General features: G+C 40.8%; 1 protein-coding gene across 4 annotated transcripts in view; it reads right to left on the bottom strand.

Moving 5' to 3' along the window:
- Window positions 1-20,695, bottom strand: part of atp13a3 (ATPase 13A3) — a 192,363-nt gene that overhangs the window by 133,270 nt on the left and 38,398 nt on the right. For all 4 annotated transcript variants that reach the window (XM_087993558.1, XM_087993559.1, XM_043702269.2 and 1 more), the window contains exons 4-7: window positions 9,765-9,956; window positions 6,751-6,821; window positions 6,450-6,530; window positions 4,664-4,733 (exon numbers count right to left, since the gene is read on the bottom strand). In XM_087993558.1, the coding sequence (XP_087849684.1) occupies window positions 4,664-4,733; window positions 6,450-6,530; window positions 6,751-6,821; window positions 9,765-9,956 (414 nt within the window). The remainder of the gene's footprint in view (window positions 1-4,663; window positions 4,734-6,449; window positions 6,531-6,750; window positions 6,822-9,764; window positions 9,957-20,695) is intronic.

Genomic DNA, 20,695 nt, shown 5'->3' with positions numbered 1-20,695 from the left:
CCAATAGCCTTCTATCACCACCCTGTCTCCTGTCCCTAAGCCAATTTTGGATGCAACTTGCCAAGTTTCTCTACTTCCCATGAGCTTTTCCCTTCTTTACTAATTTTGCAGGTGGGACATTGTCAAAGACCTGGCTAAAATACATATAAACTACATAAACTACCCTTCCCTTCTCTGAAAACTCTCAAACATTTCCACTAGATTTGTTAGGAATGACCTCCTTCTGTCAAAGCTATTCTGATGATCCTTGATCAAGCCTTGCCTTCTAAATATAGATTAAATTTCTCTTTCACTATTTTCTCCAATAGTTTGCCTTCCATTGATATTCGACTCACTGGTCCATAGTTCCTTGGTCTATCCCTACCACCCTTCTTGTAAACTGAAATCATATTAGCTGTCCTCTGGCACCTCCACTGTGACGAGAGACTATTTCAAAATTTGATCAGGGTCTTAATAATTTCTTTGTGCATCTCCTAGAGCAGCCTGATAAACAATACTTCCAGACCTGGGGATTTGGTCAGAATTTTCTGTTTTACAGACTTGAGAGTCAGTAAGGAAAACATACCACAAACCTTTCCAAAGACCAATATTTCTGACTACCTTGTAAAACCAGAAAAACTGGCTCCCAAAGACTAGAAGAAAGAGCAGAAGAATCGGGCAAAAGCCCTTGAATGCTGCCTGACCTCCCAAAGACTAGGGTCTAGGTCGACTGCAACTAGAACTGTAATTTGGCCATCATTCTACAGATGTCAGTAATTCAATTCTGGCAGAAGGAAACCCAGTAAACTGAAAAGTATTGACATTCTAGATTATAATTTTTGGCCAACTGAATTATTTTCCCCTTTAGCCTGTTCTTTTACTGATTATCCCAGCAGAGATTGTAGTCCGTTTTGAGGTGTGTCTACGTTTAGAATTAAGGAGATGTAATTTTAATTCTGGTTGATAGCTCAGCAGTTAACCTGTGTTGCTCACTTGTGCTAAGATTGTAGTTTATGTTACCATAAATTGATTACTTTGACTTAATCAAACAGCCCTAGTGATTTTTTGTTTTACTCTGGACAGTAGCACAAATAAACAATTAATTTTAAATACTGAATCAACACTTTTATGCTAATGGTGTGACTGAAGGAGTTGCAGGGCTTAATTATCAATACATTAATACAGTTTTAATTTAGCAGAGAAAGGCTCTATGGTACAACTCATCAATACACTCCCTCAAAAATACTGTAGAGAATTGGAACCAAGACTATGATGGTACTGATTCCTGAACCTATTGTCTCCTCAAATGGTTCTTTATTTACTTTCACACTTCATTAATAATTTTGAAGTTTCATTCTAATTTGTCACTAAAATCCTGCTAACTGGCAACTACAGCATCATCATTGTCCATTCTCTCAATTAACTCTTCAAAATTGAGTCATCGATCCAAAGTTGCACAGCACAAGAACAGACCTTTGGGTCCAACTTGTCCATGCTGACCAGATATCCAAAACAATTGACCTAGTCCCATATGCCATCATTTGGACCATATCCATCTAAACCCTTCCAGTTCATGTATCAATCCAGGTGCCTTTTTAATGTTGTTACTGTACAAGCTTCCACCACCTCCTCCAGCAGCACATTCCATACACACACTAATTTCCATTCCTCTGCATGAAAACGTTGCCCCGTAGATCCCTTTTAATATCTTTCCCTTCTCACTTAAACCCAAGCCCTTTAGTTTTGGACTCCCCTACCTTGGGGAAAAAAAAATTGACTATTCACCCTATCCAACCCCTCAGGATTTTATAAATCTAAATAAGGTCACTCCTCAGCCCCCGATGTTCCAGGGAACATAGCTCCAGTCTATTGAGCCTCTTCCTATCACTCAAACCCTCCAACACCGACAAGATCCTTTCTTTTCTGCATTCTTTCAAGTTTAACATCTTTCTTATAGCAGGGAGATCAGAACTGAACACAGTATTGCAAAAGTGGCCTAACCAATGGCCTGCACAGCCACAATTTGACCTCCCAACGCCTTTACTCAATGCACTGACCAATAAAGGCAAGCCTACCAAACGCTTTCTTCGCTACACTGGGTACCTCTGACTCCGCCTTCAAGGAACTATGAACCTGCACCCCAAGTTCTCTTTGTTCGACAACAGCCCCAGGACCCTACCAATAACTGTATAAGTCCTGTCCTGATTTGCCTTACCAAAATGCAACACCCCACATTTAACTAAATTAAACTCCATCTGCCACTCCTTGGCCCATCGAATCAAGGTCCCGTTATACTCAGATAACCTTTTTCACTGTGCACTACACCACTAATTTTGGTGTCATCTACAAACTTACTCACCATTTTTTCTATATTCGTATCCAAATCATTTATATAAATGAGTAAAAAAGATAAGACTGAGGCTGGTACAGCTGAGAAGAGGAGTAAGTCAAATAGTCAAGGCAGGCAAGATCAAGGCAGAGAACGAGGTAAGACTGATAAATTAAACTACATTTATTTCAATGCAAGAGGCCTGACAAGAAAGGCAGATGAACAGATGATATCTGCCTTTTTGACTGTATAATCTAATTGTTATATCTCTATTGTTAATTGTGGTATTATCCAGTCTATCATTTAGTGGTCCTATTTCCATCATAGCCTTCATTTTTTGAATCAGACATACAAATATAGAAGTTGGGAAAACAATACCTGATGTGGTTTAATTTAACAAAACGCAGAAAATTATAATCTACACAAAGAATGGCAAAATATGTGGCATGGAGTAGATCATCAAAGATGGTTAGGAATTTTGGTACCATATAAAAGCATTCCTTACTGGATAATATTGAAGGTGATCGTTATGTAGTCTTGTATTTATTTTTATGCCCTAATTCAACCACAAGACATTTTCACTAAGTGTCCTGATATATTGCCAAATTGATCTTCTTCACCTAGATTAGATTAGATTAGATTACTTACAGTGTGGAAACAGGCCCTTCGGCCCAACAAGTCCACACCGACCTGCCGAAGCGCAACCCACCCATTCCCCTACATTTACCCCTTTACCTAACACTACGGGCAATTTAGCATGGCCAATTCACCTGACCTGCACATCTTTGGACTGTGGGAGGAAACCGGAGCACCCGGAGGAAACCCACGCAGACACGGGGAGAACGTGCAAACTCCACACAGTCAGTCGCCTGAGTCGGGAATTGAACCCGGGTCTCTAGCGCTGTGAGGCAGCAGTGCTAACCACTGTGCCACCGTGCCACCCTGCATATTATTAAAAACAATTGCTATACCATAAATAACAATTCTAAAAAGACTAGACATGGTAAACACAAGGAGGATGTTCCCAATGAACGGGAAGTCCAGAAGCAAGAGTCACAGTCTAAGATATAGTGTAGGCCATTTATGAGGAGACTTCAATGAGGAGAAATTACTTCACTCAGAATGATGTGTCAATGGAATTCTTTGCCTGAAAGCAGTTAAGACAGAAACATTGAATATTTCCAAGAAGGAATTAGATATAGTTCTTGGGGCTAAAAGGATCAAAGGATATGAGGAGAAAGCAGGAACAGCCATGATCATATTGGCTGAAGAAAGCCCGAAGGGCTGAAAGTTCCACTCCTGCTTCTATCAGATATGATTTGGAGATGCCAGTGTTGGACTGGGGTGTACAAAGTTAAAAACCACATGACACCAGGTTATAGTCCAACAGGTTTATTTTGAAGTACTAGCTTTTGGAGCGCTGCTCCTTCATCCACCTGATGAAGGAGCAGCCCTCTGAAAGTTAGTGCTGCCAAATAAACCTGTTGGACTATAACCTGGTGTCGTGTGATTTTTAACCTATTTGGTATGATTCTCTATTTCTTATATTGACAAAAGTCATCAAAAGTTGGCTTATTAGTGTAGAATGTTCAATGTAAGCTTAAGGAATGAGTTGAGAGTAGTGCAAGGTAGACTTCTTTTGTACTATTACATTCAGTTTTTGGGACTCTATTTTCAAAAGGATATCTTGACATTTCAGAAAGTTCAATCAATAATAATGATGGTGATACTAAGAGTGAGGACTGAGCAATAAAGACTAGATAAAACTTACAATATAGAGCCTGAAGACGATTTAAGGTGTTTAAAATGTCGTAGGTATCCAGAACAATGCATTATCTTAGAATGTGAACTATTTGAGTGGAACTACAGCCAGTTCTGCTATAACGCAGCAATTCCATTCTCGTGCATTCCCGTCTTATGAGAAAATTGCGTAATACCAGCACCATTTAAACTAACGTGGCTAGAATCGTGTTATAACCAATACGTGCATTAAAACATTGCGCTTTAGAAACAATGTCCCCAGTTGGGCAATCATGTTATAGCAAATTTACGTTAACGAAACGGGTGTTATAGTAGAACGATCTGTATACATCTGGGAAAAATAAACATATTTCACACAAACAGTTGAAAGCACATGGAATATGCTGTTAAAGGAAGCTAAATATACATTTCAACCAGGTGCCTAAAATTGAGAAATACACTTATTTAGAAAGCAAGGACATCAAGAATATGTAAAAACACAGGAAAATGGGAAAATAGAAGGTACTACCAGAGCTAAGATTAAAAATATGGACACTTGGAATGGGGAAATCAATGGAAAAGTCTCCAATATAGTTTTTTTTAATGTATACTCACCTCTTTAATTAAGAGTTTAAAAACAGAAGGCACTTTGACTTCAACTTCGTTCAATCCAAAAAACAGTTTCCTGCACAGAAATAAAAGTCAAACATAAAATTTAGTCTAATAATAAATAAGTATCCATAAACTCTCTAACCAATGCACAAACACAATTTTCTTTCTGTTCATTTAAAGCTCGTTTTCAAGAATTCAAGGCCAATTTAGATTCAAACATTTTGGGTGTATACTTAATGCACTGTAATTCAATTTTCTTGACAAAGATATTTTTTGTTCACCTCAGCACCAGTAGATATAATTTTTCAACTTTGAATAACCCCTTACAGAAGGAAACTTTATGAAACAATTCACAAAATTAAAATATACAAATAAACCAAATAAAAGCCTGTATTTTATGAAAACATTATATCTGGACATATATAAATTATAGTCTCATGCGCAGAAGAGTGAAAAAATGTTTGGATAGTTTTGTTATGCAGAGGGAAATGAATGTATATAATACATTGCAATTTCTGCTCTGTCTTTGACATTGTCTTGGGTCCACTGACCCCACAACCATAGGTCTTGCATGCAGGTCATACTGTGCCATATCTCAGCAGACAATAGCTTAACCTGAGATCTAACAGTAATCCCATTAAATCAAAATTGGATAGTTTTTCATATCTATCCTTAAGTTGTGCTCTAAACTTTCAGAACACAGAATGAACAGATCCTAATGAGATGAAGTCAGTTATGCAGCATTAAGCTACTTTACATTACATTTAATGATAGGTCATGGATCTGAAATGTTAACTCTGCCTTCCTCTATCCTCAGGTGCTGCTTGACCTGCTGAGTATTTTCAGTACTTTTTGCCTCATTCCAGATTTCCAGCATCAGCAACATCTTGCTTTTGTATAAGTTAAATGAATGTCCAGTTCATCTGTTTCCACCAGGGTATTTTCAAGGACAGGAATTCTGTCCAAAGCACAGGTGAATTCCTAACACTTTGAAGAATACCATTGATTTGTATATCAAGCGAACCATCAGAATAGACATCATCTCAAAACAGCACCAACACAAATAAGTTAGTTGAGTTGTTTCAACATTTTTAAAAAAACAATTACAGGCATTTTAATAAATTGTTCCTGGGATGTGGGTATCTCTGTCTCAGCTGGCAGATATTGCCCATTGCCAAGTGCCCAAAGGGCAGTTGAGAGTCAACTACATTGAGAGTCCCAAATAAGTCAGCCAGGTAAGAACAATAATTTCCTTCCCTAAAGGGACATTAGTGAACCCGATGGATTTTAAAAATGAGGGATGGGGCAATAAACATTGGCCTATCCTGCTATATCCCCAGCCAGAGAATTAATGTTTTAAAAAATTGACAATGGCTACATGGCCACCATTAGATTAGCTTCTTTAATTCCAGATTTTAAGTGAATTCAAATTTCACCATCTGTCATGTGGGTTTGGAATCCATGTTCCCAGAACATTAGCCTGGTTTTCTGGATTACTAAACCAAAAGAAAATGTTGGCATCATTGTCCTCAAATTTGTGGTGCATTCTCTGAAATGCTATTATTTTTCTCACACCAGCCAATGCATAGTGCAGGTGTAACTTGCTCAATTAGACAGTGCAAATACACAAAATATAACTAAGGTGATTTAAAGTAATCCAGGAATGCAAAAGTAAAATTACAACTGAGCATGTTAGTACAAAAGAAACAATTCAAAGAAATAAATCTAATTCTTAAACATGTTGAAGATGAACAGTATGGAATCACAAGTGTATAAATGGATAGTTTACCGATATTCCTCAAGTTCTTTATTCAATCCTTTACTATGTTGGCCATGAATAGCAGACCATGAAACACCCTCAGCCAGTCCCCTAGGAAATAAAAATGTGATTATAGTTTCCATCATTGATGCATTTATTAAATAGCTAAAAACATACAATCTTGTAATTGCAGTTCACTCCATAATCATATGGAGAAAATTTAATATTTTATCGAAAAAAGGTCAGTTCAATCTACTAAACCAAGTAAAAATGCTGTATTCTGTATAAGAAAATGTTCACGATTACCCCTTCATTGGTTAAATGGTCTTACTTTAGGTCTTTAAAATTTTGTAAGAAGCTGTTCCAGAAGTATGTTATGCTGTGATGTACAAAATATCGAACCTGAAAATCAATATTGACATTAAGTTTAATAAAGTATGATGTTGCATAACAAAACTACTTAGACTTCTATAACAGTTGTAATGTAAGAAAATACCTTTAAGACACTTTAAAAGTATGCTAGAAAGCAAAATTAAACACTGAGCCACATAAATCAATATTAGGGTAGAAGGCCCTAAGTTTGATCAAAAAAGGTAGGACCCAAGGCTGCATTTCAGGAAGGAGGAGGAACAAAAGAACATGATTCCCCCAGTGGTGCAGCAATTAAAATGGGGTATTCAAGAGGTTAGTATCAAAAGTGTACAAATATCTCACAGCAATATAGGACTGACGAAATTAGAAGCAAAGATCAACGAGGCTGAAGGAGGTTTTGCGGCACTGTTATAGCCTCTAAGCTGGAAGCTTCAGATTCCTGCCTAACTCCAGGATTTGATGTCCATGGAAAGTGTATTTATAACGTAGCTTAACAGATTGATTGCCAGCCTGTAGGTTACTCCAACACGCCAATAGTTAGTGGTAAATGTAGAGAGCTTTCTGACCAGCCAAGCTATAATTTCCAACCACAGATAAAGGTAGAAAGCTAGTGTCAGGAAAGACCTCTGGCTGTAAAACCAGCTGTCAAATCTAAAATGATGGTTGATACCAAGGTGAACTACTTGTACTGTGGTGATACCTCATAATATGGGAAAAGCTGATAATACAGTGGGATGAGGCCATGGACAAATTTAAAAACAAGAACACAATTTTAAAATAAGGTGTTGCTTGACAGAGTCAATGTAGATCAGTGAGTACAAGGGCAACACGTCAAAAAAAACACAATTTGCAGAGCTTTGGATGTTTACAATAGGCAAAACAAGAGAGACTGCTAAGGAATTTATTGGAATACTAAGTCTAGCAGTAATGGAGAGATAAATGAAGGTTTCAGCAGTTGAACTGAGGCAGGGGCAAAAAAAACTATAACAATGTTAAATACACAACAGCAGAGCACTTAAAGTACATATTTATAAATTGTTAAGGATTGTTCCAATAAAGGGCAAGTAAACATTTAACATGCATACAACTGACAGATTATGAAAAGGGATTCATTCAGTAGTGGGTTGTGTTATCATCTAGTAGGATCTGGCAGGAATGCCTAAAATTAAACTGAATTTGGGAACAGGTATTGATTATACCTTAAATAAGAAGACTGAGTGTGTATTTATGTCCGTGGGATACAAGTAATCAATGTGTTGGAGTGAGCTGGTGATTAAGGGAGGGAGAAGAGCGATTGAGTGAAGAGGAGAAAGCGTGAGAAAAAGGAGAGAAGATTGAGCAAAGGGGAAGAGTGAAGGGAGCGTGAGGAGGAAAGAGTGAGTAATAGGGATGAGGAGGAGAGAAGGGACTGTGTGTTAGAGGAACAGTAGGAATGAGATGGGGAGTTTGTGGGTAGGAAAGAATGAGTGAGGAGGAGTATGAGGGTAACGAAGGGAGGAGTGAGTGGCAGATTAAGAATGTGGGAGAGGGAGTGAAAGGGTAATTATGGATATAGATTTGCTCGCTGATCTGGAAGGTTCGTTTTCAGATGTTTTGTCAACATACTAGGTAACACCTACAGTGAGCCTCCGGATGAAGCACTGGTGGTGTAGCCCACTCTCTATTTATGTGTTTGGATTTCCATGAATTGGTGATGTCATTTCCTGTGGTGACATCATTTCCTAGGGTATCTATATGGGTGAGGGAAGGGGTAAATGAGGTGTATGAGTGTAGGGGCCAGGAGGGAGAAAGTAACAGAGTTTGTATCTGTGATGAAGTGAGAGCAGGAGTAATGACAACTGGGGAAAGGAGGGAGTAGGATACGTGCATGTGTGTGTGCGTGCGAGAGAGATAGAGAGAGACAGACAGAATAGAATGAGAGTGTGAGAGGGAATTAAGTGCAGCAGGGTGAGAGGATAGGTAAGAATGTGAGAGAATACAGAGATGACTCACCTACCTTTCCCCACCTTCTCCTAAAAATCTATCTAGAAAGCAGACTGAGAGAGGGTGAACAACCCAGGCTGAAAGGCATCCTGCTTCCAATTCACAATTTCATACAAATTCCTTAAAAGGCCATATTAAAATGTTTACCATCAGAAAAAAACCCAGTATTACATAACCCAACTCCTTAGCAGGATCTCGTCGCCTCCCCTTTCCTGGTGATCAGCAACGGGGGCTGATCAGTGTCTATTTAGGTCTACTTCTGAACTGAAAGAACAGCGAAATAAGGTTATTAATTAGTTCTGCTGCTTGGGACTTTTAATTGGCATTTTTATTAGTTACACATTAATTTTAAATATCAACTAACTGTTTAGAGTTATTTTTAAATTCATGCTTACTAATATGCCAAACCTCATCTTTATGGGGGAAGAACTGAAATGTGGTTCCACAGGCAAAAAGTTGAACAAGCCTGCTTTAGTAGCTATTAAAGTACAGACAACAATATCTATCAAAGTAGGTGTATTCAGTACTGAAAAAAATATACAGGGAAATAGCATGTGTCAAGTAAATGGGTTATGGTAGACGGCACGGTGGCACAGTGATTAGCACTGCTGCCTCACAGCGCCAGAGACCCGGGTTCAATTCCCGCCTCAGGCGACTGACTGTGTGGAGTTTGCACGTTCTCCCTGTGTCTGCGTGGGTTTCCTCCGGGTGCTCCGGTTTCCTCCCACAGTCCAAAGATGTGCAGGTTAGGTGAATTGGCCATGCTAAATTGCCCGTGGTGTTAGGTAAGGGGTACTTGTAGGGGAATGGGTGGGTTGCGCTTAGGCGGGGCGGTGTGGACTTGTTGGGCCGAAGGGCCTGTTTCCACACTGTAAGTAATCTAATCTAATCTAATCTAATCTAACTCCAATCAAATGTTAACACAATTTGTATGGGCCCAATTAGTTTTTCCTATGCTATAATATAAACGAGTCTATGATCTCTTCTTACCAGCACTCCTTCAGACTCTGCTATTTTCCCCAGCAGCAGCATTTTGTTTCGGTCGATAGAGCGCAGACTTGTGTCATTTTCATTTCCATTTTCCATTCTGTTAGTTATTTGGGATTCCAAATTCTCCATTGGATCAGTTCCAGGTGAAAGCAATTTGTGAACCTTTGCCCGAAACCATGTCTTATATTCATCCTAAAACAAATAAAATTTTTGAAAAGCTCTGACCTAAAAGCTTTGACATGGGTTAATATATTAACATGTAAGTTGGACTCAATTATTTTTAAAAGATGTTTGTAAACAATCAGGCTGCTATCAAGACACAATGGACCAATAACTTCTAGAGAGGAAGAGATGCCCCATGTGTTGCAAACTACCTTGTTTTTGTCCGATTTGCAACTTTTTGCTGTTAACTTTGCATCAAACTGTGGTTTTCATGAAATTGCTAAATGCATGAACTGTCCATTATAGTATCCTTAGAAAAATAGACTTAGTGATAATTATTAATGATTTCCAATTAAATTTTCATGTCGAGAAGAAAAAATTATTTATGTGGTCACCTGTTTTAGACATTGTGGGTGGCACGGTGGCACAGTGGTTAGCACTGCTGCCTCACAGCGCCAGAGACCCAGGTTCAATTCCCGCCTCTGGCGACTCTCTGTGTGGTGTTTGCACATTCTCCCCGTGTCTGCGTGGGTTTTCTCCAGGTGGTCTGGTTTCCTCCCACAATCCAAAAATGTGCAGGTTAGGTGAATTGGCCATGCTAAATTGCCAGTAGTGTTAGGTGAAAAGGTAAATGTAGGGAATTGGTCTGGGTGGGTTGCGTGTTGGGCCGAAGGGCCTGTTTCCACACTGTAAGTAATCTAATCTAAACATTAAAACCATAAAATTTGAAAAATACTATTCTTCCCTACCATTGTGTGTTTCTTCACTCTCTTCAATCTCATCTTTATTTCTTTTCAGAGCCTTGAATTCATCTTTCCAATTCAGCCTCCTCTGTCTTTTCTCTGTTCATTTCTTAATCGTTAAATCTTATAGGTTAACAATATACAATGTTTGTCTTATTGTACAAGAAGACAGATGCCCTGCTATACTTTGGACTGTCATCAGCTGCAATTCTGGTGAAAAGCTAAGAGAGTCATAGAGATGTACAGCATGGAAACAGACCCTTCGGTCCAACCTGTCCATGCCGACTAGATATCCTATTCATATACCCATCCAAATGCCTCTTACATGCTGCAATTGTACCAGCATCCACCACTTTCTCTGGCAGCTCATTCCATACACGTACCACCCTCTGCGTGAAAATGTTGCCCCGTAGGTCTCTCTTATATCTTTCCCCTCTCACCCTAAACCTATGCCCTCTAGTTCTGGACTCCCCGACCCCAGGGAAAAGACTTTGCCAATTTACCCTATCCATGCCCCTCATAATTTTGTAAACCTTTATAAGGTCACCCCTCAGCCTCCGAAGCTCCAGAGAAAACAGCCCCAGCCTGTTCAGCCTTTCCCTATAGCTCAAATCCTCCAACCCTGGCAACATTCTTGTAAATCTTTTCTGAACCCTTTCAAGTTTCACAACATCTTTCCGATAGGAAGGAGACCAGAAGTGCACGCAATATTCCAACAGTGGCCGAACCAATGTCCTGTACAGCCACAACATGACCTCCCAACTCCTGTATTCAATACTCTGACCAATAAAGGAAAGCATACCAAACACCTTTTTCACTATCCTAACCACCTGCGACTCCACTTTCAAGGAGCTATGAACCTGCACTCCAAAGTCTCTTTGTTCAGCAACACTCCCTAGGACCTTACCATTAAGTATAGAAGTCCTGCTAAGGTTTGCTTTCCCAAAATTCAGCACCTCGCATTTATCTGAATTAAACTCCATCTGCCACTTCTCAGCCCATTGGCCCATCTGGTCAAGATCCTGTTGTAATCTGAGGTAATCCTCTTCACTGTCCACTACACCTCCAATTTTGGTGTCATCTGCAAACTTACTAACTGTACCTCTTACTCTCGCATCCAAATCATTTATGTAAATGACAAAAAGTAGAGGACCCAGCACCGATCCTTGTGGCACTCCACTGGTCACAGGCCTCCAGTCTGAAAAACAGCCCTCCACCACCACCCTCTGTCTTCTACCTTTGAGCCAGTTCTGTATCCAAATAGCTAGTTCTCCCTGTATTCCATGAGATCTAACCTTGCTAATCAGTTTTCCATGGGGAACCTTGTTGAATGCCTTACTGAAGACCATATAGATCACATCTACCGCTCTGCCCTCATCAGTCCTCTTTGTTACTTCTTCAAAAAACTCAATCAAGTTTGTGAGACGTGATTTCCCAAGCACAAAACCATGTTGACTATCCCTAATCAGTCCTTGCCTTTCCACATACATGTACATCCTGTCCCTCAGGATTCCCTCCAACAAATTGCCCACCACGACGTCAGGCTCACTGGTCTACAGTTCCCTGGCTAGCCCTTACCACCCTTCTTAAACAGTGGCACCACGCTAGCCATCCTCCAGTCTTCCAGCACCTCACTTGTGACTATCGATGATACAAATATCTCAGCAAGAGGCCCAGCAATCACTTCTCTTGCTTCCCACAGAGTTCTAGGGTACACCTGATCAAGTCCTGGGGATTTATACACCTTTATGCGTTTCAAGACATCCAGTACTTCCTCCTCTGTAATCTGGACATTTTGCAAGATGTCACCATCTATTTCCCTACTGTCTATATCTTCCATATCCTTTTCCACAGTAAATACTGATGCAAAATACTCCTTTAGTATCTCCCCCATTTTCTGCAGCTCCACACAAGGCCACTTTGCTGATCTTTGAGGGGCCCTATTCTCTCCCTAGTTACCCTTTTTCCCTTAATGTATTTGTAAAAACTCTTTGATTCTATTTGCCAAAGCTATCTCATGTCCCCCTTTTCCCTCTTAAATATACTCCTCCTTCCTTTATACTCTTCTGAGGATTCACTTGATCTATCCTGTCTCTCCCTTAAATATGCTTTCTTCTTTTTCTTGACCAAACCTTCAATTTCTTTGGTCACCCAGCATTCTCTATACCTACCAGCCTTTCCTTTCACCCTAACAGTAATATACTTTCTCTGGATTCTCGTTACCAAAACGATTTTGCATTGGTCATGCATCAAAAAAATCTAAGTTACTATTCCAGCTGCAAGTTTTTCTAGTTTTAAGAGCATTAAGAAATCCTGTAGTCTTGAAAATGCTATATAAATGCAAGTTGATTCAGAGGGGATCCCCAATCCAGCAAGGCAAAGAGGAGAACTCAAACACCAAAGGCAGCATTACAAAAAAAAAGAGGGAAATCAAGGAAAAAAGTGAACTGAGAAAGCTAAGGAGCTGCAACTTCTTGTTGACAAATATGATACCCAGGCTTTCTTCAGGTGGTGCCACAAAAGGTAATATATGAACCCAACGGCTGCAAACTAGTTTGAGTAAGGATGGAATCCTTTTGAGACACAGAATACATCAGTCCTCAATGGAGAAAAACTTGAAAGAACCCCTTAATCACGATACAATTATCAACAAGAGCACGTTCTGAGAAAATCCCCCACTCCTCCTCAAAGATGATCTTGGACTTCCACCTACTATGGCAGAAAATGAAATTGCCATTAGACACGTGAAGAAAGGATAAACCACAAGAGTAGTTGAGATTATAGCAGAGATTTTAAAACTTGGAAGAGCGAACCTTGCCCATCAACTCTGTCAACTGTTCTTGAAAATCTTGGACAAAGAATAAATCTCTGCTGATCTCAGGGATACTGCCATCACCACCGTCATCCAAGAAAGGAGACAAAGTAGACTATGGGAACTACCATGGATCCATCACCAGGAAGATCATCACGCAAATCCTTGTTAGACATCATCTCTCAGTCTGAGGAAATCCTCCTTGAAAGCCAATGTGGTTTCCAACTATAATGAAACTACAGACATGATTTTCACTGCTTGACAACTCCAAGAGAAATGCCAGAATCAATACAACAACTATCCGGCCTTTGCCTACCTGACCAAGGCTTTTGACTCAAGTCAATCAGGAAGTGCTATGGAAGACTCTGTCAAGGGCCAGCTGCCCAGTGAAATTCATCAACATCCTATGTCTCTTCCACGGCAAGATGTCGACTAATGTGATATAACAGAAATCTTTGCGATCAGGACAGAGGTCACGCAGGAATGTTTCACTGCCCCACTCTTCACTTCCACTCTTCACCTCGTCAAGGACAAGCTTCCAGTAGTGTGAACTTTGTGTACTGAATAGGCAGAAAGTTTCTGTTTTCAGCAGCAGCAGCAGCACGAAGGGCGGGAGCTTGGACCAGGGGCTTGCCGAGAGCAGTGAGTCACTGATTTGAGCTTTTATATTTGAAATCAGAGAGCAGAGGTTTCTGGGAAAGGAGAGACCTTTTTTTCCTTCCAGCTACAGAAGTCAGTGCTTTCTAAACCTGAGACCCGACCTTTGTAGGGTCTCCCACCCAACCACCTCCTCTAACCTTAAAGACCAGGGATACATGAGGTAAGCGTCTCTTCTTTTTTACTTTCTAATAAGGGAACTAGCAGGGATGGCAGTGCAGGGAGAGAAATGTTCCTCCTGCGTGATATTTGAGGTGAGGGACACCATTAGTGTCCCATCCAAGTACATTTGCAGGAAGTGCACCCAACTCTCGCTCCTCCAAGACCATGTTAGGGAACTGGTGCAGGAGCTGGATGAACTTCCGATCATTCTGTGATAGATAAGGGTTGTGATAGATAAGGGTTACAGGGAAGTAGTTACTCCTAGGCATGAAGAAAGCTGGGTAATTGTTCGAAGAGGGAGAAAACAGTCGGTGGAGGGATCCCCTGTGGTCGTTCCCCTGAAAAACATGCATACCCTTTTGGATACTGTGGCGGGGGGACGACTTACCAGGGGTATGCAGTGGGGCCCAGGTCTCTGGCACAGGGCCTGTCCCTGTTGCACAGAAGGGAAGGAGGGAAAGGAGGAGAGTGTTAGTCATTGCGGTCTCAATAGTTACAGGCTCAGATAGAAGGTTTGTTGGGAACGAGCGAGACTCGCAATTGGTGTGTTGCTTCCCATATGCCAGGGTCCGTGATGTCGCAGATCACATCTTTGGGGTCCTGAAGGGAGATGGTGACCAGCCCCAAGTCGTGGTCCATGTAGGTACCAACGACATAGGTAGAAAGAAGGATAGGGATGTAAGGCATGACTTTAGGGAGCTAGGGTGGAAGCTGAGATCTTCGCACAAACCTTGAAGCTGAGAGCTAAAACAAACAGAGTAGTTATTTCTGGTTTGTTACCCGTGCCATGTGATGGCAAGGCAAGGAATAGGGAGAGATATCAGCTGAACACGTGGCTGCAAGGATGGTGCAGGAGGGAGAATTTTAGGTACTTGGATAATTGGGGCTCATTCTGGGGAAGGTAGGACCTGTACAAAAAGGACAGTCCTCACTTGAACCAGAGGGGTACTAATATCCTGTGTGGGAAATTTGTTGGTGCTATACGGATGTGTTTAAACTAGCTCAGCAGGAGGATGGGAACCTGAGGTATAGTTGCAGTGCATAGGAGGATGAGAGTAGGAAGGACAGGGACAGGATTTCACAGTCACAGGAATGTGCTGGCAGACAGCAAGCTGGTTTGACCTGTGTCTACTTCAAAGTCAGAAGTATCCAAAATAAGGTAGGTGAGCTTGCAGCATGGATAGGTACCTGGGACTTCGATGTTGTGGCCATTTCAGAGACATAGATAGAGCAGGGTGAGGAATGGATATTGCAGATTTCAGGATTTAGATCTTTCATTAAGAACAGGAAAGGCGGTAAAAGAGGAGGAGGTTTGGCCTTGTTAGTCAAGGATAGCATAACGGTGGTTGAAAGAACTTTTGATGAGGGCTAGTCTACAGAGGGAGTGTGGGCTGAGGTTAGAAACAGGAGAGGAGAGGTCACACTGCTTGGATTTTTTTTATAGGCCTCCCCAGAGTTCCAGGGAGGTGGAAGAGAGGATTGGTGAAATTATTCTGGGTAGGAGTGAAAGGAACAGCATAGTCATTATGGGAGACTTTAACTTCCTCAACATTGACTGGAAATGCTATATAACTCTCGTACATCAGATGGATCAGTTTGTGTCCAATGTGTATAGGAGGGTTTCCTGACACCGTATGTCGAAGGGGCCGGCAAGAGGGGAGGCCACACTGGATCTGGTGCTTGGTAATGAACCAAGCCAGGTGTTTGATTTAGTTGTAGGTGAACACTTTGGAGAGAGTGACCATAATTCAGTTACGTTTAGTTTAGTGATGGAAAGGGATAGGTACATGCCACAGGTCAAGAGCTATCGATGGAGATCGGAGAGGTGCTAAAACGAACATTTCTCATCGGTTTTCACCGAGGAGAATATTGTAGAGGAGCAGAAAGAGATCTGAGATATTAGACTAGAAAGGATCGAGGTTAGTTACGAGGAGGTATTATCAGTTCTAGAAGGAGTGAAAGTAGACAAGTCCCCTGGGCCGGAATGGTGTTATCCGAGGGTTCCCTGGGAAGCTAGGGAGGAGATAGCAGAGCCTTTGGCTTTGATATTTGAGTCATCATTGTTTACAGGTTTAGTACCAGAAGACTGGAAGATTGCAAATGTTGTGCCCTTGTTCAAGAAGGGCAGTAGAGATGACCCAGGTAATTATAGACCAGTGAGCCTTACTTTTGATGAAGGAAAGGTTTTGGAAAGGATTATAAGAGAGAAGATTTATAATCATCGAGCAAGCAACAATTTGATTTCAGATAGTCAACATGGTTTCTTCAAGGGCAGGTCATGTCTCAAAAACCTCATTGAGTTTTTTGAGAAGGTGACCAAGCATGTAGATGAGGGTAGGGCAGTTGACATGGTATACATGGACTTCAGTAAAGCTTTGGATAAGGTTCCACATGGTAGGGTGTTGGAGAAAATGCAGAGGCATGGGATTGAGGGTGATTTAGCAGTTTGGATTAGAAACTGGCTTTCTGAAAGAATGCAGCAAGTGGTGGTTGATGGAAAATATTCATCTTGGAGTCCAGTTACTAGTGGTGTGCCACAAGGATCTGTTTTGGGACCAGTGCTGTTTGTCATTTTTATAAATTACTTAGATGCAAGCATAGGTGGATGGATTAGTAAATATGCAGATGATGCTAAAGTCGGTGGAGTAGTGGACAGTTTGGAAGAATGTTACAGGTTGTAGGGGGACTTGGATAAACTGCAGAATTGGGCTAAGAGGTGGCAAATGAAGTTCAATGCAGCTAAATGTGAGGTGATGCACTTTGGGAAGAATAACAGGAAGGCAAACTACTGGGTCAATGGTAAGATTCTTGGTAGTGAGGATGTGCAGAGGGATCTTGGAGTCCATGTACATAGATCCCTGAAAATTGCCACCCACGTTGATAGTGCTGTTAAGAAGGCATACGTTGTGTTAGGTTTCACTCGTAAAGGGATTGAGTTCCGGAGCTGCAATATCATGCTGCAACTATATAAAACGCTAGTGCGGCCGCACTTGGAATATTGTGTACAGTTCTGGTCACCGTATTTCAGGAAGGATGTGGAAGCATTGGAAAAGATGCAAAGGAGATTTACCAGGATGTTACCTGGTCTGCAGGGAATGTCTTATGAGGAAAGGCTGAGAGACTTTGGTCTGTTCTCATTGGAAAGAAGAAGGCTATGAGGGCATTTGATAGAGACATACAAGATGATCAGAGGATTAGATAGGGTAGACAGTGAAAGTCTTTTTCCGAGGATAATGGTACGAGGGGCATAACTACAAATTGAGGGCTGATAGATTTAAGACAGATGTCAGAGGCAGGTTCTTTACACAGAGAATGGTAACGGCGTGGAATGCCCTGCCTGCCAATGTCGTTAACTCAGCCACATTAGGGAGATTTAAACAATCCTTAGATAAGCACATGGGTGATGATGGGATAGTGTAGGGGGACAAGCAACATTGAGGGCCGAATGGCCTGTTTTGCACTGCATTGTTCTATCTTCTATGTTCAAACCTCAACCAGTTAAAATCTAAGAAGAAAACAACCCTGACGTTCCTTGTGAAACTTCATATGTGTATGACAATGTAATCTCTGCTCTCTCTGAACAGAAATTTCAAGACTCCTTAATGTCTTCGTGGAAGCACATTAAGAATTGGTCTCAGCCTCAACCTGAATAAGATTCAATTCCTTTACAAGCTTGGTCGGAGGTCAGTTTCCAGTCCACCCCTATATTGGATCAACTGAGAAATCCTCCAAAACTTCTCTTACCTGAAAAGCCACCTCTCATCCAAGTCTGCCATCAATACAGATATTCAACATCACATCCAATCTGTGAACACCATCTTCGGATGCCCAAGAATGCAAGTCTTTGATATTCTTGACATCTGTTCTGATATCTAAATCCTTGTGCATATGGCAGTCATCCTTCTAACTTGTTCTATATGGCTCTGAAACTTGGACTAGGTATAGATGGTGGGCGGCACGGTGGCACAGTGGTTAGCACTGCTGCCTCACAGCGCCAGAGACCCGGGTTCAATTCCCGACTCAGGCGACTGACTGTGTGGAGTTTGCACATTCTCCCCGTGTCTGCGTGGGTTTCCTCCGGGTGCTCCGGTTTCCTCCCACAGTCACAAAGATGTGCGGGTCAGGTGAATTGGCCATGCTAAATTGCCCGTAGTGTTAGGTTAAAGGGGTAAATGTAGGGGTATGGGTGGGTTGCGCTTCGGCGGGTCGGTGTGGACTTGTTGGGCCGAAGGGCCTGTTTCCACACTGTAAGTAATCTAATCTAATCTAATCTAATCTAATCTAGATGCCACTACAAGACTCTTGAGAAGTACCACCAACGTTCTTTGAGATGGATCCTTCCCCTCACTTGGGAGGTTTAACAAATCAGCCTCACTGAAGCAGCTAACAGCATCAGCATCAAGGCAATGATCATCCACAACCAACTCCGTGTGATAGGCCACATTTAGGATGCCTGAATTCTCATTACCAAAGCAAATTTTTTGTTTTTTGTTCTCTTCATTCATGGGATGTGGACATTACTCGGCACATAATTCCTTATTGCTAATTACCTAGTGGGCAGTTGAGAGAACCACATTGCTGTGGGTCTGGAATCATAATGATGTCAGACCAGGTAAAGATGGAAGATTTCTAACAGACATTAGTGAACCAGATTGGTTTTTCCAACAATCGGCAATGGTTTGATAGTCATCATTAGACTTTCAATCCCAGTTTTTAAAAATTGAATTCAAATTCCACCACCTGTCATGGGGCAATTTGAATATGGGCCCCCAGAACATTACCTAGGTCTCTGGATTAATAGTCTAATGAAAATACCAATAGGCCATCATCTCCCATATACAGAGGAACCTCAATTATCCGGCATTCGACTATCCGAATATCAGATTATCCAGCAAGATCACAAGGCCCTGACGCTTGGCTAAACTATGTTATCCATCATTCGATTAACCGAACAAAATACTCCCCTCCTGTGTCCTTCAAGTAAAGGGGAAATCTTCTTCAACCAGCTCAAGGAAGACACTTGTATGAAAGATAGATGAAGGAAATGTTCATAGACTGCTGTATGGCTTCCCTCAACAATTGCAACATAGTCATCAATGCATGGAAGACCCTTGTTCAGAAGAAACTGGCTTGGAGGAAACTCCTGTATGAAGGGGCATAATTCTTCAAGAACTCTCATCAGCAAGAGGAAGTACAGACAAGAAACTGGAGAAAGGAATGCCAACACTTTCAAGGTCAAGGACCACTCCCACCTTCCAGAAACACCTGCCAAACATATGGTCAGAGGTGCAGCCTTAGGATCAGGCTCATCAGCTTTGCAATGACTCACAAAACCTATGACCAATGACATGGAATTTTCTAGGTAGACAATCACATTCATTAGCGAATGGTTCCGATGACAAATGCAAGTTTATTCTTTACTTGTCATGATTTGAAATTTGAACATATTTGGAATCTCCACCTTGCTCTTCTCAATAATTTCCATAAATAAAAGAGAAAATCTCCAAATTCAATATCAAATATTATAAATCCACAATTCAACCACTGTAATTGATACAGTAAAATAGTACACTGCGAATGACTTTATGATGAAGTCATTCAAAAATCATAGTTAATTCCTATTAGCTAAATACAGAATGGCACTGCCAGAAACCTGTTTGTCCTACAAGTTATTCAGAAAAATAACTGGACAGGAAACTGCTAGAGGCTGAAGAAAAACATTTGAGCATTTCAGCTCTCTAAATACAACCCAGGAAAATGCATATATTACAGAAGTTCAGACTATACAGTAGCATTTAGATAATACAGTCAACAAACCTGGGTAAAATATCAAGTCGGAATTGGAAGAACCTGAAGACTTCCAAGTAAATCCTGTCATAAATGCATTAGAAGATGAAAAACAAAACTTACTGGATCAGTATAAGTATATATTCTGAAATATATAATCATTTGAAATGCTCTTTTTCTTTAAAATTATATCTTAACAGAATTGCTAGTTAAAGAAAAGTAGTGACAAGTGATTTTCAGCAAGCACTTTGGTTAATTCTGGGTAAGATGCCACCCAAATTGCAAGATATGTGACAATTACAGGTCAACGGTATCATGTAACATTGGAATTTCGACAAGAAACTCATATACACAGTTTTACAATGCAAATGGAAGAAAGAGTTTGAGAAAATAGCATATATAGTACAAAATAAAACTGGCAGATTCCAGCTGATATTGTACAATTGCAATTGTACGACACAGCTAATTTACTTCAGAAGCTTGCTTAACAATTACCTAGTTCATAGGACTCGAATGTATGATAGCTGGCACAGCAAACATGACACAACTATTTAGATTACCCAAAATTCAAGACAATGGAATTAAGTTTTGTTTACAAGTTTACACTT

The sequence above is a fragment of the Chiloscyllium plagiosum genome, unplaced genomic scaffold (genome assembly GCF_037043375.1).
Source record: "Chiloscyllium plagiosum isolate Xiang-an unplaced genomic scaffold, Cpla_swu_hap1 HiC_scaffold_13, whole genome shotgun sequence".
NCBI classification, from domain to species: Eukaryota; Metazoa; Chordata; class Chondrichthyes; order Orectolobiformes; family Hemiscylliidae; genus Chiloscyllium; species Chiloscyllium plagiosum.
The sequence above is the reverse complement of the archived record's forward strand: the minus strand, read 5'-3'. Positions and strand labels throughout refer to the sequence as shown.